Genomic DNA, 23,960 nt, shown 5'->3' with positions numbered 1-23,960 from the left:
GCTGAAGTTCTGCAGGTTTTGTTTTTTTTTTTAATGCTGATTTTTGCTTGAGAAAGCAGCAGCAGACATAATGAAGTGTAATATTACATTGACTTGTGTGTCTGGGATAAATTGCAACTAAAATGCTGTAATAATAAAGTCTAGACGTGCAAATTACAGTTTGTGTGTTCTGGTACACTGATGTTGGCACTTGTTTACTGTAAGCAAGGTGCCTATCTACAGGAATAGCTACACTTTGAATAAAAAAAGCAGCCAAATGTCTCTACTGTTAGGAAATGTAATGCTTACAATCTCAACTGAAAGTCATCAAGATACCTGAAACGTTTAAGATGTGAAGAGCCGGCATAAATCACCCTGGCTGCCTTTATGCTGGTGAAGGTGTAATTTTACAAGCTGCTTGAGAAATCAAAAAGTTCATTTTCTTACATGATTTTTTGTTGTTGTTGTTGATTTGGCTCCACCTTTTCATTTTTTAATGATTGTATTAGGTTTACTGACATTGGCAGAATGTGAAAAATCTGATTATCTCTTCAAGCCTCCCTATTCCTGCTGAAGGCAACAGGAAAGAAAATGGAAAGAGTAGCTAACTGTAGCTAAACAGCCTGGTAATAAAAGGATAGGGCCTCCTCCACAGGTGGGATTTTCCTACAGTAGCCACTGGGACTGTAGCCAGATGCAAATTGAGAATTATGCAGCGAGAGGAGGGGGCAGCCCCTGAGCTTCCCTCTGAGCTTGTGAACTCTGCTGGGATTTTTCTAATGTATTTTAAAAAATGCACGTTGAGTTTTATTCTTGTTCCTTCCCCTGAATGTACACGTGACTCAGAATGTAAAACATTTGAAAACTGCTGAAATGAAGATGTAACACAAAAATGGAAGGGGGGGAGGGGGTGTTGATACTCTAAACATCTCTCTCATTGCTACATTTTCTTTACTGAAGATACAAAGAAGATACACTGGAGTGTGGCTGCCTTATCCCCATAAGTGTTCAAGGCCAGGTTGGATGGGGACCTGGGCAACACGATCTAGTAAATGGCATCCCTGCCCATGGTCCCTTCCAACCCAAACCATTCTGTGGTAGACAGGTTCCCAAGAATATGATGCTCCCCACAGAAAACAAATTATACATTAATAAATGCACCTGCCAATACATTGAATGAGGGTAACTCTTCTTGACCTTCAGAGAAACAAGAAATGTAAATGCAGTATTCTAAGTCCTGAGTGTCTGTTATTTAAAGTGAATCTTTGTTCTGTCCCAGGCATCACACAGGTGCCTAAATCATCTGTGACCCCTTGTCAAGGGGTTTGGTTTCCTTCCCCACACCTTCTGCTGGATGGCAGTACCTGCTTGTACTGTCTGAGGGTTCACCTACCACTTGTGCTCCTCAGAACTGTGCCACAGGAGCTTCCACAGCATAAAAAACATTTTCTAAACAGATCTGGACTTGCTCTGAGCCATCCTCCAGCACCCATAAATCCTGCCAGGCCTGTTGGCCAACGTGCACTACAGTGCTGATGACACAGCCCCAGCTTTTGGATCCAAGCTGGCCTGTATCCAACCAGCTCAGGATGGGAAGGAGCCCTGCTCAGATGGCCCTGTCACAGGCCACAGGGACACAGCCAGAGCAAGCACTTCTGGTGTCCCCCACCCAAGGTTCCCACGGGGCCTGCCTTTAAAAGATGCATTTAATAATGTTCAACCAATCTTTTACCATTTTAATGTCATCAGGTTCATATTTATACATCAGGCTGCACTCTTTGTCTCCTGATGTCAACCCTGCTTATGTGAGTTTGTGTGAGATTCAGGAAAACCAGCATCTATTGATCCCCTCCTTTAGGAAAAAGATTGTTACTGCAGGAAGGGGCCTACATGGCCTTGGAGGAAAAAAGATGGAGATAGTGGTTCTTCACCTTGCAGAGGTCGGGATGGTTTTTCCTGCTCATACAAATCCCTTTTCTTCTCCTTCAGCACAGCACCCTCTAGTGCCTTTCCCAAATTCTGGAAATGCATTGTCTGTGCCTGAGCCCTGATCAGCTAAGGATATCCCTGAAGGGAAGGATTCAGTGCAGCTTCAGACCAGAGAGCATTTCACTTCCATTGAGCTGGCACGAGTAAACATGACTCTACGTATGTCACTTCTGGTATAAAGAGCAAAACATTCAACTGGAGTTATCCCACATGTAAATTCACAGGCAGGCAGCTGGGATCTGCTCTCTCTTGAATAGATAGATGATCTGCAGGATCTTGCACTAGAACTGGATCAAAGCTTTTCTAAAAAGCTTCTTTCAGCAAGTCCCACTAACAAAAGATTCATCACTTTTGCTGGTCAATTTTAACAATTAAATTGCTTTAGTAATTGTAAACTCCATTTTAATTCAAGATCCAGCATAATCCAGCAAAATCTCTGCATAACACCCTTTGAAGCTTCTCTGTGAAATGTAATCCTTGCTGCCCCAAACCTCCTTGTCCCATCTAGGCGCCTACACTGGACAATAAAACCAACTCTTGCTCTTCTTCTTCACGACAAACTGAAAAGACAGAAATTTCTAAGCCTTCCACCTTAAGGCTTACTTTCAAACCCTGGATTATTTTTACAGCCATTTTATATTTTATTCTACTGTTTTGAAGTGAAAATCACATTTGGGGGACAGCAAGGAAAAAATCCTTCTTGTTTAGGATATCAACTCTGGCAAAAGTATGGCCAGAAGTGCACATGCCAATAACCAGACAGTGGTATAAGCTGTGACAGAAGCTCTTCACAGCTGGATCTGTAAGCAGCATAGGAGTTTTGGGTTTCCAGAGGTGGGAGCTAGTAGGGTCCAAGGAAAGGATGCTTCTCTCTTGTCTCCTTCTATTCCTTTTATCTTAAAGCACTGCTTTGGTTTCTTTAAGCACATCTGAATACCAAGAGTTTTTGTAGAAGCAGTTGAGATTTGGGTCTCCATGTCTACTGGTTTTAATGTTTACAACTTGGGGTTCATCACACTGAAGGCTCCTGGCTGTTGCCATCACATCCATCCTTCAGTTCTTCTTATCTATCACTGAGCCTAAAAAACACTGCTGGTTGATTACTCATCTCCTCTCCTCCCAGTGAAGTTCTTCTGTTGGTAATTTTAGCTCCTACTTCACCCTTTCCTATAAACCAAACCTATTTCATCCATGAGAGCCTTTTTATTTTTTCTGCCTCCCTTCCCCTGTGCAATCACAGCTTTTGCGCAGACCCCTGGGGGTGCAAAAGCCCAGCTCAGCTCTCACAGAATTGCAGAGTCACAGAATGGGTCAGGATGGGAGGGAGTACAGTGGGTCCAACCTCCAATCTCATCCAACCTCCCTTCTCAAGCAGGGTCATCCTAAAGCACACTGCATGGAATTGCATCCAGGTGGCTCTTGAATATCTCCAGTGAGAGAGACTCCACAACTGTCTGTGAAATCTGTTCCAGTGCAGGGTCACCCACACAATAAAGACGTTCTTCTTGTGTTCAGGTGGAATTTTCTGCGCACTAGCTGTCACTAGTTGCCTCTTGTCCTATAGCTTGTCACCACTGAGGAGAGCCTGCCTCCACCCTCCCTTTGGATATTTACACACATCGATGAGGCCCTCTCTTGGTCCTCTCTTCTCGAGGCTGAACAGGCCCAGCTCTCAGCGTGTCATCGTGACAGAGATGCTCCTGTCCCTTAATCGTCTTTGTTGCCCTTCTCTAGACCCAGAAGCTCCAAGAGCTCCCCGTCTCTGTTGCAGTGGTGATCCCAGAACTGGACACACTCTCGCTCCAGTCCTGCGCCCTCCACACCGACATAACCTGCCCGCGGCACCAGCATTGCCCGCCCCTCATTCTGGCGGTCGGGCCCGCTCCAGACCCCAGCCTGGCCCGTCTGCCCAGAGCTCACAGGACCGACGGGATCTAGGCCGGGCCCGCTCGCAGGACCGACGGGACCCAGGCCGGGCCCGCTCTGCCCGGGGCTCGCAGGACCGACGGGACCCAGGCCGGGCCCGCTCCCGCCGCCAGCCCCGCCCGTTCCGGCGCTGCGCGCGCACTGCTCCCGCCCCGCTTCCGCCGCCCGGCCGCGCTTTGCAGCGTCATCCCGGGGGCTGGTTTGAATGAGACCCCGAGCGGGGCCGGGACCCGCCGCCGCCGCCGCCTCCCGCCCGCCCGCGCCCACCCGCGCCGAGCCCCGCCGCCTTGCGCCCGCCCGCCCCGCCGTGCGCCCGGGCCGCGCCGCTCCGCCATGCCGCTCTTCTCAGGTGAGCGCGGCGCCCGCCCCTCCCGCCGGGCCCGGCCCGGCAGCGCTGCCGCGGCCCCGGCGGCGGCGGCGGCGGGAGGCGCCTCGCACGTGCGCGCCCATCCCGGGCGGGCCGGCGGCGGGAGCGCCCCAGGAGGCGCGGCCCGGGCCGTGAGGAGGGAAGGGAGGGAAGGGAAGGGAAGGGAAGCGGGGAGGCAGCGCTGGCCTGGCCCTGCTGGTGGGAGGGCGGGTGTCAATCGCGGGCCGCCGTGCCTCGGCACTGCCCTGTCTGGGTTTGCTCTGGGTTCCTGCTAAAAGAGAAGTGGTGCTGTCCCTGTGGTGAGCCAGAGCGCTGCATCTGCGCCTTCCAGGTGTGTCTGGCGCCGCTCTTTGAAATCCATTCTATCCTACAGGCTCCGATGGGTTGGAAAAGCCCAAGTCTAACCTTTGACCAGGCACAACCATGTCAACTAGACCAAGGCACCGAATGCCGCATCCAGCCCTCTCTTAAACACCTCCAGGCATGGTGACTTCACCGCCTTCCTGGGCAGAATATTCCAGTGTCTAATCACCCTTTCTGTGAAGAAATTCTTCCTAATGTCTAGCCTAAACTTAAAATTGAAGCTTAAATTGTACCTCATCCTGCTGGCCCTTCTTGCTGTGAGGAAAGGTTTCCGTGGAAGACTTCAAGAACAAAGCCGCCGGTGACACTTTGGGACCAGTTACTGCCTTGATAATATCTCACAGATTTGGCCTCTTTGAGCTTTTCAGTATTTGAGGTTGTATGCAGCCTCAGTACACAGCTTGTCCACTGTTTTGGCTGTGGTTGGCAAACTGGGATCCTTATGTCAGTGTGATGATTTTTCCTGAACCCATCCAAATCTAGTGGAGTCTCCCTCACTGGAGATATGCAGGAGTGGTTTGGGCACAGTCCTGTGGCTTGTGCTCTGGGATGGCCCTGCTCGAGCAGCGAGGTGGGATGAGATGAGCCTCTGTGGTCCCTTCCAACCTGACCCATTCTGTGAAGTGTATGTGCTGTGTTTTCTGATCAGCAGGGAAAATACGTCCTTCCTCTTTCTTACTTTGCATTGTTTTCAAATTAACGAGTTTCTCTTTTGTTTTGCACGAAGTCTTGGTTGCAATCTCTGAAGAGAAGACAGTCATGCTCTTCCATTCTTCCTCTTGAGTGCTGCATTGTCAAAACCAGCAACGTTACAGATTAATAATTGCTAACTCTTCTGCATATTTAGCAGTGGAAGCATGACTGTTCAAAAATTCAAAACCTAAAAGTCTGTGCAGCTGACTTGTTCAGTGACTGAGTAGGTTGTCTTCCTGGAAAATGGGAAAAGTCTTGTGCTTTGTAGGTCTTAAATATGCAAAATAATAAATGTGTTTTTAAAAAAAATTGGAACGTTGGGAAAAATAGAAGATGCTTTCTATTAGAAATACTGAAAAGTCAGTCATTTGAGTTCCTTTGTAAACTAATTTAGTCTAACTCATTAGACTTGATTTTGATTATTCTGTGATATTACACATCACGCATTGCATACGTCTGAAATCTGAACCTTTTGGGAAGGGTTTTCAAAATTATGACTTCTAAGAGTTTTGTGTTTTGAAAATATATTTATGTGAAACCAAAGCACCGGTAGAAGGATGTGGCTTTCCTAAAGTCTGGTATTTCAGCCATTTACTGTGCATTGAGGCTATTGCTGCATGCTGTGTTTTACAGATTTTCAGTAAAATCTCAGCTTGCTAAGGAAGCCTTATGTACCTGTGTTAGTTCTTGGAAGTGTTCAAAGGTGTGTCACTGTTCTGTTCGCTGTAGAGGCACACAGCTTATTCCAGGCATTTTCTGTCTGCTCTTGGTCATTACTAACCTCACCACAGTGACGTTAACATTCCATCGAGCCATTCTGCCTCCTGTTTCTGCTAATGATCCCATATCCATCAGAGGTTTACACTTTTTGTGACCAAATTTCGCTTTGCTTCTTAATTCCAGTCCTGCACCTTACTGGGGTCAATAGCCTTGCTTTTAAAGAGCACTGTATTGTTTTCCTCTGAAGGAGAACGGAAGTGCTACGGATAACTGAGCTGGAATTGCACCTCTGAACTTCCCTCAGAAAGTTCAGTTGTTTGCAGCAATCAGTGCCAAGAGAATGGGAGACTTAGTTCCAAACTGCTTTTCTGAAGACCTGAAGAAGGGTTTTTCGTGCTGTTAGAAACATGAAAAACACTTTTCACTTGTTTTGTAGGATATTTTTAGACCTGCTGGAGGTGGTATGTTCTGATGGATGAGGTGCCGTATAGTAAAAGCGTTCCCTACCTTCATTATTGACAATTTAAGAGTCGAAACCAGAATGTTTTGAGACTGTATGACGTCTTAGTATTCTTGGTAATTGCATTCTTGAGTATTAGGAAATAATCAAGTTTCAAAACATTTTGTTTGCAGTGAATGTGAAATGGGGAAAAGAGAAATTTGATGGTGTGGAGCTGAACACTGACGAACCTCCGATGGTCTTCAAAGCCCAGTTATTTGCACTGACTGGAGTTCAGCCAGCCAGACAGAAGGTTATGGTTAAAGGAGGAACTCTGAAGGTAGAACTCAAATTTTTATATTATGTTTAACTTTGTTATGTGTTAACATGAACAATGATGATGTTTCTGGGTGTTCCTCTGGAAGACCTTTGGTTGTATGTGTTAAACTGACTGAACTTCTTTACTCATTTATACAGAACAGCTTGGTGGGAGACTTTTTGTTACTTTTTTATGTTCAGAATCTGAATGCAAGGTTTTTCTTTCTAGCTTAAGAGAAGTTTCTTGGGTGCTTCTCTACTGGAGACTTACTGGTGTAATGAAATGTAGGCAGTTTTGCTGCAAAATTTGTTTACATTTAAGCAGTGTTGAACAACACATGGGAAACCTTATTGAAAACACAGCTTGGCTGCTTTTTATTTTACTCAGATGAGACTTGATAACATGTAAATAGTTAATATTGTGTAACCTTGGATGAAACACAATTGTATATTTAGAAATGTGATTAATATTAATGAAAATACTTGCTACAAGTATCTTGCTACAAGATAATTAATTCGTCTTTTAATTTATTTCACAGGATGATGACTGGGGAAACCTAAAAATAAAGAATGTAAGTTCTGAACAGTAACTAAATTTTACTATTCTGATTTTTTATTTTGGCATTTAAAGAGAGACTTGAAAGTGCTTGCTGTTTCTGTTTGAATGGGCAGTGCTATCTCAAAAAGTTATACCTTGATGGAAAATAATTTTATTGATGTCATATGTAAGCATGCTTAGAAAGGTGTCACCATTGATTTATGAAAAAACTTCTTTTTTTGCATCAGCAGGGAGCTCATACTATCATTTCTGGAGTACTTGAGTGTATATATTTATTTATTCCATACAAGAAATGTTCTGGATCAGAGCAGTGCTGTCTTACCTGTGATCATAAAAATAGTGATGTTGTTTAGAGAGATCTGGTGAACCTGGGTACTGTTTGCAGACCCTTGTCCTTGCACATCCCCATCATGGACAGATGTGTTGGTGATGCTGAAGTTACACCTCTGCTTTTGTCCTTTTTTACCAGCCTGCTGAAATGTGCTCTCCTGTGTTAAATAGCTGCTGTTTTTAAACAAAGCCATTAGTAATGGTAATTCATACCTTTGGCTGGTTCAAAAAGAAAACAGAAAGTGTTTGTGTTTGTGTTGCTTGCCTGTATAATATTGCATGGGGGAATCCCACAGATTTTTGTTGTTGTTGTTGTTGTTGTTTGTTTTTTGGGTTTTTTTTGGTGTCATTTTTGTTACTGTACGTCTCTTGTAACCTCTTGTAACAGCTTTACAGGTTTTACTCCAGTTCTTCACTGGGCAGATTGAATTAGGTAGCTTTGCTCTTACCCTTGTAACTAGTTTGCAGCCTGTAGCTGCAGTTATTGTAGCAAAGTTTTTCAGCAGAAAATGCAGTACATAATATTCTTGTCTTTTTCTGCATGTGGTTGTGCTAATAGCTGCTTTTATTCGTTTTAATAATGTTATATACAAGTTCTAGGGATTTATTTACACTGTCAAAGCAGTTTCTCTTCATTCTGTTGTTCATCCTTTTTCTTAGCACTGTACGTTTCAAGACTCCAGATAGTAATTTTCTCCTCCTTTGACAGATCTTATTGTGTAGATGTGCTCCTGTTGAATGCTGAAAGATTCCTTTTCATATTATGCTAGTTCAGCAAGCATGGAAACCTGGTTGACTTTTTTTACCCCTTAAATGTTAGTTCTCATGTCTAAACTGATGTGGTTTAGATTATTTTTTAGCTAAACTGTGTAGTTTAGATTATTTTTCACTTTTCAACTAGTTTAACCAGAACTTGCCAGGAAAGCTCACCAGATGTTTCAGTGGAAACATTTAGCATGGATAATACTGTGGAGTTGTTCTCAGTAGTTACTTCCTAGATACGAGGAATTGAGGTACACCCTAAAGTCACAGTAGTGCAGTATTGGTTCTGTTAAACTAAGAGATAAATAAATAAACAAACTGTGTTTATTTTTAGGGGAATAGCTGAAGTACGTTAGGAGCTTGAGGGTTTGAGTGGAAATAAGTGTCCTTAGACGTTGATTGCTGTTTTTGCTGTGTTTCAAGGGGATGACCTTACTAATGATGGGTTCCGCCGACGCGCTTCCAGAAGAGCCGGTTGCTCGCCCCATCTTCGTGGAGGACATGACAGAGGAGCAGTTGGCCTCAGCTGTAAGCATGCTTCCAACTTCAGTTTCTTGTAAACCTTCGAGGAATGGCAAATTTTTAAATGCTTGCAGTTGCTTAAAAGTGGGTTTTGAAACTGTAGTGTCTGTTTAGCATCTTCACCAAGGATCACAAATTTACATCGATGACCAAGCTGGGAGCAGTGAAAAGAAATCTGGGTTTTAATTTAAAAATCATACAATTAGTGCTTTTTTTCCTTTGAGCATGCAGCTTAGTAGATTCTCTAAAAATACCATTGTTGATGTTTTTGAAGATGAAGTTGTATTACCCTTACTGCATCAGTGTCCTGTACTTTGTCTAAGCAAGGCCTCTTAGATATGCAAAATTGTTTCCTGCCTCTTTCATATCTGTGAGGAGAAACTAGGGTTTGTTTTGGGGTGTGGTGTATTTGGGGTTTTGTTTGTCCATGTTACTAGTATTAGGTCAACTTTGTAAAAAATGGAAATAAGTTTGACACGTGTTTTGCTTTGTGGAAGTAAAGTCTGAAAGAGACTAATTATTATTTTCTTAATGAAGTAATTCCTGAATTTCCTTTTTTGCAACTTGAACGGCTTAATTTTCTCACCAGTCATTTGTACTGCAAGCTTTGTCATACTTAACAGTTGCATGATTGTTGTCAACTGTGCATGCAGAACAGAAATACTTTGATGCATGTTTGTATGAAAAAGGATCTGTGGTTCAGCACTGGGTTTGTGCTTCAGGATTTAGTGCTCTCCTGGCCACCTGCAGGTGAAGAATATTTATGTATTTTGGAGTAACCCCATACACAGACATTGAGATAACTGAGAGGCAAGCAAGGAGGTGATTTCACTGTCAGATAACATTTCAAAAAAGTTGGTCACATGGAAATTTTGTTACACATCAAAATTCAGTTGTTTGCAGTGCATGTATTCACTTTTGAGATATGCTGAATGAGTTCTCTTTTCCTGAAATAATCTGTTGGTATTGGTATGAAGTGCTACTTCAGTTTCTTTAAATGATGTGTTTTTCCCTGATAAATACCTAAGTATTCAGGATTACAGAAAAAGAAAGAAATTCTATTACATGGTGATTTATAGTTATTTCTGAAACTGGTTAGCGTACTATTAGTTGGCCTTCACTTTGGTCAAAACTTCAGAAATTCACAAGTTGTCTGAAAAGATCAAGTTAATGATCTGTTGCAGATTTCTGGAGAGGAGTTTAAACAATGCTTTTGTTTCCAACTATGAATTCCATCATTTTCAGAGTTTTACTGAAAACTGATTTTAATTAAAACATCAGTGCTTTGTACAAATGTATTCATGTGGAAATTTCACGGAAATCGAATTTTAAGGTCAAAACTTGAATGGGATTATAGTTGAACTTTCTGAATAATTGCATGCTTGAAGAATATATTCATTAAACTAAACAGGCGCAGAAAAACCCCCAAAGCATTCCCTAAAAGTATCAAACAGTGTAATGATTTGGAAAACCTCATAACATTTGATGGAATATTCCAGGTTTTATGCATAATTCATGTGCTTAGAAGTTGATGTCACATTATAGTGTTTTTACAAAAATGGTTGCCACTTCTCTCTGACCTTCAAGTACCCTTGTGAATTTTTTTGGTAGATGGAATTGCCATGTGGATTGACAAACCTTGGCAACACTTGCTACATGAATGCTACGGTTCAGTGTATCCGCTCTGTGCCAGAAGTGAAAGAGGCCCTTAAAAGGTAGGACAAAAATACCGTGACTAAAATGTTTCCTTTAGCTTGTGAAGTAGATATTTTGCAGAATGGTCATCTTAGTACTGGTATGGATTATCATGACAATCTATTACTCTTTAGGTCTACTCAAGATTAAGAGAATGATCCATTAAAGTTTATCCTATGGCAGTGTTATTCTGTACTTTAATAAAAAAGTTAAGACTCTGTATTTCTTGGAACTGGCCTTTAATAGAGAGAATGTGTTTTGCTTAGCTAGAAAGTAGTTCCTATCAAGACCAGTTTCAAATTCTAAAATAAGCTACTGAACTCTTAACCCTGTTTTTTTGCTGTTAGTTTTTATGGTCCTGTTCTGCATAAAAGAATCATATGGGAGTCCTGTTCCTTTGAGGAATATTTCATGCAATGGCTCTATTGCACAGTATTTTCAGCTGTGAAATTCTGACATTTGCTACTTGGAGGTACAGCTGGAAGTTTTAAGACATGTCTACATGAAATTTTGTTTTGTTTGCTAATTTGTTCTGATTATAGGATAGCTTTTCTGATTTTTGTTTGTTTGTTTTTGTTATTCTAGACTGAAATGTGAAAATGGCCAGTGGGGTTTTTTTTTGTCAGTTTTTTTTTTTTTTTTTTTTTTATTTTTTTGTTTTTTGGTTAAGGAATATACAACAAACTTGAAAGTCATGTATATTGAAGGAAAAAATAATACCTGCCAATATGGCCCGAATTTGTCCTCCAGATGAATTGTAATGAGAAAACAATGACTGTTTATAAAAAAGTGAGAATTAGGTAGAGTATTATTGCTGACTTAGGGTTAATTTAATTCCTTTTCCCCTGCCTTCTTGATTCTGTGGTACCCAGCTGGATATTCTGTATTACTGTAATCACTTGTTATTTAAGTAGTTATAAACAGTTTTTTATTCTGTTAGCAGGTGAACCTTTATTATAAAGCACTGAGAACTACTCATGAAGTACAGAAATTTGGTTTCAGGGTTTTTATTGACTATCAGTGTTATCATTTTTGGAAAGTCTTTATTTCCACGTGAGGGATTCTTGAGTTATGACACTGAATCTAAATACTGGACAAATTTAACATACCAAAAAGCAAAATGTAGCCTGTGAAGCTGGCAGACTGCAATACAAGATGTGGCCGTATTGTCTGTGGGAAGTCAGATTCACACTCGGATTCAAGCTCTGTTTTTCCCTGGAGATTTAGCCTTTTTTTGGTCTTCCCTGCTTGATGACAGCATGGCAGGCTATAGGGTGCATGGCAGTGGGAAGGTGTGAAAGGACTCACTTGGGAAAGCTGTTACAGCTTCTTTCCTCAGGCCTGCTCTGCTGATCTCCCCAAGGAACTCCTCCCTGTTCTGTAGCGTGCCAGGGGAAAGTTTCCTGCTTGTCATCTAGCAATGGTCACAATTTCAAAAGTCTAGTCTGAGATTAGAGAATGTGTGAGACCCTCCTTTTGCTTGAAGGCTTTGGGGAGTCCCTCTGTTCCTTATTCAGCTGCTAAATTAGGAATTTAAAGAACAGTGGTAAGTTCTTGTCATATAGATGGACTCCCACTCCCTTTCAGTCTAGGAAATACTTCGCCAAGAAAACATCTCACCTGTCACTGTTTTGCTTCTGCTGTGGAGGGAGGAAGCAAGCTTGCCCTCCATCTCTGTGCATTTTATCTGCCATCTATCCCTGAAGGTGTTTTTTTTCCCATGTATCTTAAGAAACCATGGCAAATGTTTCAGAAATGGGGTAGCTTTTGTTCAGACTTTCTCAGTTTCTTTAAAAATAGAATGAGTCTTTGAGGCAAAAGAATTAGGGAAGCAGCATGTAGCCAGATTTCTTGGTCTTTCTTTACTGTCTGAAAGATGCCAGTTTTCCTTTGCTTCCATGCTTGCAAAATAGCTGGAACTTTGAGGTAAATGTGAGTGAATCTTACCTTTGGTTACTTCTGGCTTGGTGATAATTTCCTTTAAATGAATCCAGTTGCTGCCTGCTTCAAAAACCCGACTGTCCTTCCTGTTTGTGTTTAATTGTATGCAAATCATTTTTCTTCCCTTTTAGATATGGTGGTGCCTTAAGAGCTTCAGGAGAAATGGCCTCTGCTCAATACATTACTGCAGGTTGGTGTTTAGAGTAGAAAACAGGGGTTTAGACAAGTGTGTGATTTCCTGCTAACTGCAGATGAAATTTGAAGTTAAACCTCTGTATTGTTCTTTAGTGCATATGCCTTAGCAATGTCAGGTCTGCTGACACTGGAGGATTCGTTTTGTCTTTAAAGGTTATTCTGCCCCTGCCTGCAAGGTGCTTATCTCTGCACATTGTCAGGCTGCAGGCTAAGGAAGAGATACTTCAGAGTGATCTAGGCTCAGATAGAAACAACTTGTATCTCTTAATTGTTTTACATGTAGGCATGAAGTAATTGGAACTTCATAAAGCAGATTCCATCCATCCATCCATCTATTGGTTTGATCACTTTGTGTAGAAATACTTTAGTTCTTTGTTTCACATAGTGGTAGGCTAACACCATGCTCCTGGGATATGTATGTCACTGGTGTTTTTTAATATGATTTATTGCCTGGGCTTTATTGTTACAATGGAAACCAATGCTTTATCAGTGGTCTTAGCCTTTGCCCTAAAGATCCAGATTTCATAACTGGAATGGAAAGGAGAGTCTTCAAAACAGAAGTTACTCTTTGTTGTGGTGGTCTGGGTGCTCACACTGTGGGAGCTCACGGTGGCCTCGTATCTTCAAGCTCTAACTAGAGTTCTAGTTAGACCCCTTACACTTGAACAAGGGTACTACTTGTCCACTTTTTCTTTTTTTACTCTATTTCATTGCCCCACTAAGATGCTGGGCCAGGACACTGGGATTTCTACCAGTCCATTTAAGGAAAAACAAAACAATATAAGGAAGGAAAGGTCCAGTTTGTGGGTATGCCTGCTGATCGAATTTTGGGGTGGTAAGTTCAATGGTTACTCTATACAGCCATGCCTGCCCCTCCCCTTTTCACTGCCTTTACTTCGTGTCCCTTGTTTTCTTTTTAAGGTGACAGCTCTGCTTCTTAGGAATTTTAATAGTTTAAGTAATTTGTAGTTAATTCTTGGGTGCTGAGCTGTTCAGGAACTCCTGCATGACACTTATGGCATTTTTTTTAATTGCTGTGTCATATCAGTTGCACCTCTTATCAAGGTCAGTGAAGACATTTCTGAAAGAGGAAGCAACTGACCTTGGTTCCCTGTAATCTTGCTTATATTCACTTACTCAGGTGAACAATTCATTAGTCTCTTCACTTGTAAATTAGTGACCATGTAGATTGTTGCCGACCTCACAGGGTTGTTGTGAGGATTAACAGGTACCTTTGAAGTGATCTGTGGATTTAAAATGCTGTAACCTGGATAGATAAAACATATGCTAGAGTATGGACCAAAAAAGAAAGCCATGTGTGTTGTCATGCAGTCAGTATCATTCATTGATTGCACAGTTATGAGCTCTCTGCACATATGCATACACATACTTGTTTTCCTGGGTCTTAAGCATGAGTATTTCCTAGATATTTTATTAAAGTTTTTTTTTCCTAGTCGCTGGTGAAACTTAAGTTGCTCTAGAGGATAGATTGTGAATGCCTTCTGGTTTCTCTTGTGAAAACATTGTTCCTCAGATGTGCTCCAAACAAAATCTTAATTGCTCAATTTTTTTTTCCCCTGTTAGCAGCCAGGAAAGACAAGGCAATATGTGCCAAATTCTCAGAATTGCTATCTTTATGCTTTCAAAGTTGTGTTCAGAAAGGAGATCATAGGTGCACCTGTTATGCCATCTGGAAAATTTGGTCCTGCTTTGGAAAGATCAAATTGGACACTGTTAAATGATCAGTCTTTAAATGTTGTTGCTGTTTTACTGTTCTTTTTACACTTCCTGCCATGTTTGAATTGTTTTTTCACTTCTCAAAGCATTCACTTTTTCTTCAAGCTCTTAGAGACTTGTTTGATTCCATGGATAAAACTTCCTCCAGTATCCCACCTATCATTCTCCTGCAGTTTTTACATATGGCCTTCCCACAGTTTGCAGAGAAAGGTGATCAAGGCCAGTACCTTCAACAGGTAAAGACCAATTATTAGCTTATTGTTTAAAATTCTGTAGTATGTTGGAAGTTGAGAACAAGAACATTCTAAGATTTTCATTCTCCTGTGAAAATAAGGAGTGGTTTTTCTGTAGAAAAGTTGTATAGAAGTTGAATGTAGTATCAAGTGCTAGTTTTGAGAATGCGTGGTGGGATTGGGAGAAATTCTTAGTTAAGGAATCCTCACATTTGGCTTTATAATTGATGGGTTTAATGTTACTAAGTCATAATGCTTGTATTCAGATTTAATGTGCTCCCTTCCTAGGATGCCAATGAGTGCTGGGTGCAGATGATGAGGGTACTACAGCAGAAGCTGGAAGGCATAGAAAGTGATACAATTATGGAGGTAATTGTCTTACTCTAACCAGAATAAGGATTTATAGTATTTCACATATGTTTTTGTTAGGTATTATCTGTTTGTGAGTTCTTTAACATGTGTCTGGAATTGTGAAGTTGCTTTCTGATGTCTCTGATCAGCATAATGCTACCATGGTCCTGTCAGTGATGCTGTGGAGTGTGCTAAAGGAAAACCTTCCCTTTGGGCTGTGTAAGGCAGTGTTGCACCAAGCTGGTGGTGACACCCTCTCATGTATGTGGCAACTGGCCCTGATAACCTGTGAATTCAGCACATAAGAGCTTTCTTTTTCTGAAAAAAGTGTGCTACAGTTTTAACTTGAATGGTTAATCTGATACAAGAAATTGCTGAAAGTTTTTCCCAAGATTTTACGAGAACAGCTTTCTCTTTTCTTTGTAAACTGTTTTCTGGAGAGTCTTGGCAGAGCCTTGGAAGACTATCCTAAAACTTAAGGTAGATTTAAGCTTGGGGGTAGGGATTTATGAATTTTTGATCTTGCCTGTTAATGGGCTTCAGGTTGGTTTTAACAGCATGTTATAAGCATATTTGTTTTGAAACTTTTATGCTGTGTAAGAAGATTGACTGACTAGGAGAAAATGCACCTACAGAAAGATGAAGGAATAGGCTTTAAAGAATTTAAATAAATGGGGTAATTTTGTCTGTAGAGAAGACTGTATTTACATTCTGTTTAAAGTTACATAATAAGAGATTTTGTTTTACAGACAGACTCTGGAGCTACAGCAGCATCCTCTAAAAAGAGGAGTTTAATTGATCAATTCTTCAGCATTGAATTTGAAACAGCGTATCCTAAAGACTAAGGCAAGACATAAACAGCGATGATTTCACACTTTAGCAGTTGAGTTCAGGGAGAATGAAAAGCATTGTTCAGAATAGTATAGACAATGAAGGTGTAGGTTGGGGAATGGGTCATGATATTGTGCAGGAGTACACAGAACTTAACTTTAAGATTGGATGTGCTTTGAGAGAGAGGATGGTGTGGGGAGAGAGAATGGTAATGGAAATCTACAGGGGAAAAAAACTCTTGTTGAATTTCAATAGCAGATTTCCCCCCCAGAGAAGATTGGCACTTACCAGCTTCAAGGGTCCTGACATGCTTTATCCAACTAAAAGTAAATTGTTGTCCTAAATAGGTTTTTTTGGCTTGTAAGGGTGTGTTGCTGACATACCTGGTGTACTAAAGATGCACAAAAGGTAGCTTGATTGATTTCTTAAGAAATAAATTAGGTGTCCACAGTTGTATGAATAAGAAACAAATGCAGCTGACAGCTTTCTAGTGGTTCTTTATAGCAAGAAAAAGAGGATATGACCACATGGGGCACACATCTCATGGGAAGCATTGCTCTTTTTCCATTTCTCCAGCCCAAAATCCTGACTGTTGTCAAGCTGAGCACCACTTTTAGAAAGAATTATGCACTGCATTTTGCTTGTCTGAAATAAGGAAACATCCCCTTAGATGAGGTACTGTATCTCATAGCTTGGTAGTAGTGACAAATAAAGGTCTTTTTTTAGGTAAGAATCATGCATCTCTCTCCCAACTATTTTAAGGACAACAAACGTCACAGTAGAGGGAGTCTTGGAATGTGTAGCTAAGAGGAATGATGCATAGGCCAGTATCAGCAAGAAGACTTGTTAGAAGAGTTGTTAGAAGACTTTGCAGACTTTCAAAGTGTGATTACAGCAGCATTTGTAGAATAGCTGCAGTCAGAAAAATACCTGGTTGGAAGGAGATGGATGAGAGAAAAACATTGGGCTAGAACTATGAAAAGAGGAGAGGATAGATAGAACAATTAAAAGGAATGTGTAGAAAATAATGAAGGAATTAATTTCATTTCAGTGAAGAGGACAGATAAAAGGCAGAGAAAGGAGACTCTGCATGTTGAAAGAAGCAGGAAGTCTGGCCAGCAGCAGCAGTAGAACTTTATTAATCATAAGCAACAGTGGAGTGCAGTGTTGCAGGGGGGCTTTGTAACTGGGTGTTGGCAGCCAGTTAATGCGTTCTGTGTCCTGGGGGTTGGGTGGTGATGGAGGAGAAGAAAGAAAAAGCAGGCCTCAGGTTAAATGGTGATCAAAGACTTGCTTTCCTTTATTTGGTGTGCTCTTTGCCCCTGCTGCCCCTTGTCCTTAGCCACAAAGGAACAGATTGGTCTGAAGGAAGGGCTCCTTCAAAGCTTTTTTGTACTATGAGAAGTAAAAGTACTGTCTACACAATCACAGAATTACCTAAATTGCTGTGCTGCTTGGCATGTTCTTTTCACTAGAGCAGTAGTTCAGCTCTTGGTGCATGATGGTTTTCCTTAATTTTGTGAAGCATGAAATGTACAGAAGCCGAAGAAGAAGAAGTAACTAAAGGAAAGGAGAATCTCCTTCAGCTTAGCTGCTTTATCAATCAAGAAGTGAAATACCTGTTTACAGGACTAAAATTGGTAAGTTATTGCAACTTTCATTGAATTGAAATTCTGAATGGCCTGTGTATTTCTCAGTTGAAATTGTAGGTGACCTAAATGCACATAGTTCTAAGTGTATTTAATCTGTAACTTGGAATTGGCATCTGCTGTCCAAGCTTTACAAAGTTTCAGGAATCTTTTTGGTGTTCATTGGGAAGATGGCTGTGAAAGGCAATTGCATGTTAATGTCAGACTTCAGCAGAGCATTATCTTGACCCTGATGTGGTCTTCCCTAAGCAGGTAACGAAGTGCAAGGCAGTTTGCTACTTGTTTCTTCAGCTGGGTTTCACTCCAGACTGAGCAGTATCATGATTTATGCAGCAATCAGTTCCCAGAAGGTCCAAAAGTCAACTTGAAAGTAGGGTGGCATTTTGGTTCCTAATTAAACCCAGATGATGTAGCAACTAAATTTGATTTTGAAGGGGGCATTATTTTCCATCAGACATCATCATTCTCAAACTTTTTTTAAGTAGAACTCCTTAACGTTGTCTGTGATTGTTATGTATGTATGTATTTTGAAATTGTAAGGGCTTTTTGGGGAGTCTGAAGTAAAAAGGAGAGGAGGAGAGGAGCTACTGCAAAACCTTTGTAGTAACTGTGTAAGACTAGGGCAGTGATCTGGTTTGTACAGGACTAAAACCAAATTATATGATTCTCAGATAATCTTTGTATATCTCTGTCTTCTTTTTTTTTCCTAACAGAACTTAGAAGGGAAAGTAGGATAAAATAGCTAATGCTCACAAATGAAAAAAAATATAAAAAAAGAAACTTCACTTTCAGGCCAAAAAAAATTCTACAGTTTATGCTAGATTGCCTGGAACAAGATAATTGCAACACTAAGAACCAAGTTTGTCTTTCCTGGAATTTTGTTAGGAGACACCAGCTCTCAATTTAGATGCAGCTCTGGCTGCTTGAGACTGAGAGCTGAGAAATGTGCAAATATTCTTCTCACAGGAAACTTCAGATTTTCTTCAGTTGTGTTCCAAGCATATGATACATTTGTAACCAAGTCCAGATACAATTCATAATAAAATCCAATTATGAGTTCTACTTCTGTGGAGCAAAATTTTCTGCAGAGAGAAACTCAGTGGTGTCAGGGCTCAGGAATGAGCCTGGAGCTGAAGGAATGAATGGGCTTCATCCTTTCTGCCAAGGAATTTCAAAATCTTATGTGTTGTAATGGCTGACAGCAACAGAAGAGACTGGCAGAACAAGATTTAGTTTATGGTTTGTTTACCCCTGTTGTGCTTTTCTCTAAGCTGTGTTTTGTGATGAACATGTGTCACTCCTTTTTCTTGCAACAGCGTCTTCAGGAGGAAATCACCAAACTCTCTCCAACACTGCAGAGAAATGCACTCTATATCAAATCTGTGAGTGGTACTTTCCTTGGTCTTTACAATTCTTTTAATTGTCGGTTTTCTGTTCCAAACCACAAAGTTATTGCTGTAACACCATGTGATTTTTGTTTATAAAGGATCTGAGTATCCACTACCAAGAAATTTAAGACAGAGCTTCAAAACAGGGGATCTTACTTTTTTCCTGTGGGTTTGTGTACAAATACATTCCCAGAATAGACAGTAATTTAGGATAACCAGTGTTTAAGGTAAAAAAGATCTGTGAATATTTAAAGTAATAGCTTTTTCTGATTTGTTTTTTTTGTAGTCCAAAATTAGTCGTTTGCCAGCGTACCTGACTATTCAGATGGTTAGATTTTTTTACAAAGAGAAAGAATCTGTGAATGCAAAAGTTCTTAAGGTAAGTTTTTTGCATATTGAAATTCAATTCCTCTTTATGTTTTCTGTGATTTTTTTATTAAAAGTAGACAGTGAGGACTTGAATACTACTTACTAAATTGTTCGCCTTTAACTTGCATTTTAAAACATTAGGAGTGCAGTTTCTTTGCTCAAGTACCAAGTAGTTTTGTTCCCAGTTGTGATGGTTTGTGGCAAACTACACTACCCAAAATAGACTGAGGAAGGAGGTAAGGGGCAAAAGTGAATTTACCCCAGTACTGCTAATATTACATCATGACAAAAAACAAGATGTTTTTTGGTCTTTTCTCACCAGTGGTTCTGAGAAGAATGTTTAACTAAGGAGAGGGCCATGCTTTCAAACTCTGAACAGCATTCTAATGTTGATGGGAGATGTTTATGCTGTCAGACACTTCCTGTATTAGTTATTTTAATTGTCTGGCTTTCTGATGGACAAATGCAGGGGCCAGCTGCAAACAGCTGAATGTTCTGGTCTTGCTTTCTGTTGGACCTCGTAGGCTGCTCGAGGAGCATCATGATAGGTGCTCCTTCCTTACAAGAGGAGGAAATGAAATAAGGATTGAAGGTACATGTTAACTATTTCAGAAGATAGTTTGGATAGCACAAAATAGCATTTTTGCCAGGGTACAGTCATTCTACATGCCTGCCTCTTTTTTCTTTTCCTTTAGGCCTGTATAGATATTTCTGTAGTGTAAAAGTATGACAGCTAACAATAAAGAATCTGATTTTTTGTTAGTCTGTGCTGAATGGAATAATTTATAGTGGTTTGTTTATATTGAATTAGACATTCTTCTGTGAAAGCATTGTAGCTCTTTTAGTAAATACCATAATAATCCCAGTAGGTCAGGTTGCCTTCAATTTGAAAAGGGCTGCATTTAATTTGATTGTGTTGTCTTCCCAAGGGAGAATGCTTTAAAGTGAAGTACCAAATCATGCTAATAAATCTTTGTCTTTTACTTCCTAGGATGTCAAATTTCCTCTTATGTTGGATGTGTATGAGCTGTGTACGCCAGACCTGCAGGAAAAAATGGTTTCTTATCGATCAAAATTCAAAGATCTAGAAGACAAAAAAGTAAATCAACAGCCAAAGAATGTAAGTCTCCTGACACTTTCACTAATTCAGACATCTGAAACTGGGGTACTAATAAGGACTAGAGAAAACTTGATGTCCCTAAATGCATTATTTTCTTACATAGCAAACTCCTCGGTATTGAGCTTTAGATATTTTTATCCTGTATTTTCATGAAAATGCTGTCTCTGCTTGATGAGAAATGTTAAATGCTGTTGTCAGATAGCATGTATTAAATGTATTACAATGTAGTGCTTCTGTTTATCAGTGTTATACCTAAAAGTTTTCTGTAAGTTACAAAAAATTATTCTCTTCAAATATTACTGTTCGCTGGCTGCTCCCTTCTTCAGTGGAGTGTAGGAAGCTGTTCCCTGCTCAGCAGCTGGAAAGGGTTGTACAAGGCACTGCCATGTGCCTGACTGGTAAAAATTAGAGTACATGTACTAGTGAGCTTAAAGTCAGCACTGTAAAAACTTGGAAAATGGTCTCATGTCTTATGCTGTCTACATAATTCTAAGATTGACTTCCCTGTCTTTATTGAAGACAAAAGTAAATGAGCTAAAACGGTCATGTTTTGCCATTTTTTTAACACTTGCTGGTGTTTTTCCTGGCCTAACTCCTGGCAAATTCTTTTAAACGTTTGGATGAGGCTTGCATCTCCTCTTACACAGATGGGAGCAAGGAAAGAGTGCTATTTTTGAATGTATTGGCACTGTCTGGTATTTTCTTATTGTCACTTCTGCTGCTAGCAAGCCCCCACCAAGGAATGAATCTGCAATTGCAGAATTGTTTCATAAACAAACCCAGGAATCTTGTGGGTGAACACTGCAGGCAGTATGTGCTAAAATATATTTGCTTTAAAACTGATCTTCTTCAGATAAGAGTTTTGTATGTCCACCTAAAAAAATACAATAATGAATTTCTTTCAAGTTGAACCAAAATGTTTAGACTTAAAAATGTACTTAAATTAATGGAGACTTGGGATTTGATGTTATTGTGCTAGAGCTTTTATTAAACTGTTCCACATTAATTCAACTTACTCTCTTTTTTAGTCTAGTAAAAGTGATGGTGCACAGAAAGAAGTTAAATATGAACCATTTTCTTTTCCTGATGGTGAGTACAGGGAAGCAAATTGGCTTTAAAGTAACTTTCTATTTACTTGTGTTTAAGTGTACCTGATGGTAGCACTGTTTTGAGAACCCTGTCTCTTTAATGCTTTTGAAAATTAATCTTCAAAGACTGACAGGAATGGAAAGATTAAGTAAACCAAAACGTTGAGATAGTGAAAGGCATAATTGCCATCCATCTGACAAGCTGGTGATAAGAGAATCAGGCGCATCAAAAGACATTTGCATGTAATGTGCACGCTGCCTTGTCAGTGTGTGGTAGAAGGCTGAAATCCAAACAAAAACTTAAACTGGACTTCTAAAAGTGCTGTAGTGGTGCTGGTGTTGCCTTTTTTTGGTGAGGCTTGGAGCCTGAAGGCCCAAAGCACTCAGCCATGAGCATTACATCAGTAATACTTATGGGTACATATTTATTTCATAAGAATGCACATCTTCAGTTTCCTGAGACTCTCCTGGCTGAGAGCTGCTGCTTTATTCACAGTGGTTTTGTGCTGTGCTGTAGCTGGGTTTTTGCACACACACCTGTGGTGCTGTGGCCTGGCTGGTGCATCTTTGGACTGCAAGCTGTTAAAAATCCTGCAGCTGTTCAAGTAGGACTCAAGGTTACTGTTTCTTTCCCCTTCAGATATTGGCTCTAACAACTGCGGCTATTATGACCTGCAGGCAGTGCTAACTCATCAAGGCAGATCAAGTTCCTCTGGGCATTATGTGTCTTGGGTTAAAAGGAAACAAGGTAAAAAATAATAAACAAATTGCAGCCCTGTTAACCATCTTCACAGCTCCTTTCAGCAAAGGGGCTGTTAAGCAAGCTTAGATTTTATGCACCTAAGATACAAATGATCCTCTTGTTTTCCTTGCAGATGAATGGATTAAATTTGATGATGACAAAGTCAGCATTGTTACACCTGAAGACATTTTGAGGTTATCTGGGGGTGGAGACTGGCATATAGCTTATGTTCTACTCTATGGGCCTCGCAGGATTGAAGTCGTGGAAGAAGCAGCTGAACAATAGTCTTCCGTTCTAGCCATTCTGCCTAGGTGTGAAATAAATGTTGATTACTGATCACTTCTTTAACCCCAGAGCTTTAGCAAGTGGATAAATAATTTGTTCAAACCTTCTCATGTACAGAGGGATATTGTTTTAAAACTGATCCATGTACCAATTAGTCACTATGGGACTGGACTGCCCACTGTGGTGGTGACAATACTTAAATAGCTTTAATGTCTTGCAGAAGATAATTTTTTTTAATGAGCCTCTCCTCCTCCTTCTCTAATGTCATCAAGTATTTATTACACACCTACTCTCACATTTGTTACTCTTGCATGGTTTATACCACAGTTCAGTAGCTGTCCATCCTTTGCCTTACCTGGCAGTTCTGTTAGGAAGGTAGAAGAGAAACTGTTGCCTTGTTGTGTAACTCAGTGCTGCTGCCCGTAGCCAACAGCTGTGGCTACAATCAAGTATTTGTCCAGCCTGACCTGCTGATTCAGTCTGTTCTGTTGCTGGCATCTCATGATTTCAGAATAAATTGTGATCAACAATGTGTCTCCATTAAAAACAGCTCCTGTCCTGGTACTGTAGTCAGTATGCATTTGTTTTCACTTCTTGGGCCACCACTGATGAATGTCTCAAAGCAGTCATGGAATAAAGTCACTTTTGTTTTTTTAAGCTGTAGGGATGTGTCTCCTGTCCTGTTACTCATTATTCAGTAGCTAAGTCCAGTGTGATGGCTGCAAAACTGGGCTTTGCTTATTTACTGGACCTGCTGCAGTAACTGGATGTGTGTGACTGCTGTAAAAAAACCCTTTCAGCACTGGCTACAGCCTGAAAAGCACTATCAAGGTCATCAACCCCCTCACCCCTCGATGTACAAGTTCCCAGTACCTTCTGGAAGAGCTGGTCCATATTCATATGAAATACTTTCACTTCTTTTGGCAGAATGGCGAGTTTGCCTGTGCCTCTTGATCAGAAAGGTCCTTTTACCCTTCCCTGGGGACGCTGGCATCAGCTGTGGCCATCACACTCAGCTCTTCTGCCTTGCAATTGTTACTCCAGTGCCACCTTCCCTGCACAGCTAGCTTCACCTGGGAGCACACCAAAGCTCTGGGGCTCTATTTTAAGTGGATGCTTCAAGGCAAGTTCTGCCCATTAAGGAAGCCCCCATGGCAGTACAGTACTGTCTCTGTTCTGCAGGCCCCACAGAAACACCTCCAGGGTTAAATTCTTGTTCTGCATCCTGTTACAGGGGAAGGAGGGATGGTGTTGGTGCCTGGTTACTGCTGTGTGGAACTACATCATCCCACTGTCATCCTCAGTTTTCCCAGCACTGAAGTTGTCAGTCACACCTGTACAGCTCCACTCACAATATGCTCAAGTCCCT

General features: G+C 40.8%; 1 protein-coding gene across 1 annotated transcript; it reads left to right on the top strand.

Moving 5' to 3' along the window:
- Positions 1-4,188: 4,188 nt before the first annotated feature.
- USP14 (ubiquitin specific peptidase 14) lies at positions 4,189-23,254 on the top strand. Its single transcript, XM_030970653.1, has 16 exons — positions 4,189-4,243; positions 6,671-6,816; positions 7,334-7,366; positions 8,869-8,973; positions 10,579-10,682; positions 12,735-12,793; positions 14,641-14,771; positions 15,057-15,137; positions 15,869-15,948; positions 17,476-17,590; positions 18,916-18,981; positions 19,274-19,366; positions 20,348-20,476; positions 21,505-21,565; positions 22,205-22,312; positions 22,440-23,254. Exons 1-16 carry the CDS (start codon positions 4,228-4,230, stop codon positions 22,589-22,591), a joined length of 1,479 nt encoding a protein of 492 aa, XP_030826513.1. The 5' UTR covers positions 4,189-4,227; the 3' UTR covers positions 22,592-23,254.
- Positions 23,255-23,960: the final 706 nt, after the last annotated feature.

The sequence above is a fragment of the Camarhynchus parvulus genome, chromosome 2, assembly GCF_901933205.1.
Source record: "Camarhynchus parvulus chromosome 2, STF_HiC, whole genome shotgun sequence".
In the NCBI taxonomy this organism is placed as follows: domain Eukaryota; kingdom Metazoa; phylum Chordata; class Aves; order Passeriformes; family Thraupidae; genus Camarhynchus; species Camarhynchus parvulus.
This window is presented reverse-complemented; position numbering and strand designations above follow the sequence as displayed.

Coding starts and splice junctions, on each gene's coding strand:
- USP14 (XM_030970653.1), top strand. Junction 15,138..15,868: donor AAAGTGATACAATTATGGAG/GTAATTGTCTTA, acceptor TTTGTTTTACAG/ACAGACTCTGGAGCTACAGC. Junction 22,313..22,439: donor TTGGGTTAAAAGGAAACAAG/GTAAAAAATAAT, acceptor TTTTCCTTGCAG/ATGAATGGATTAAATTTGAT.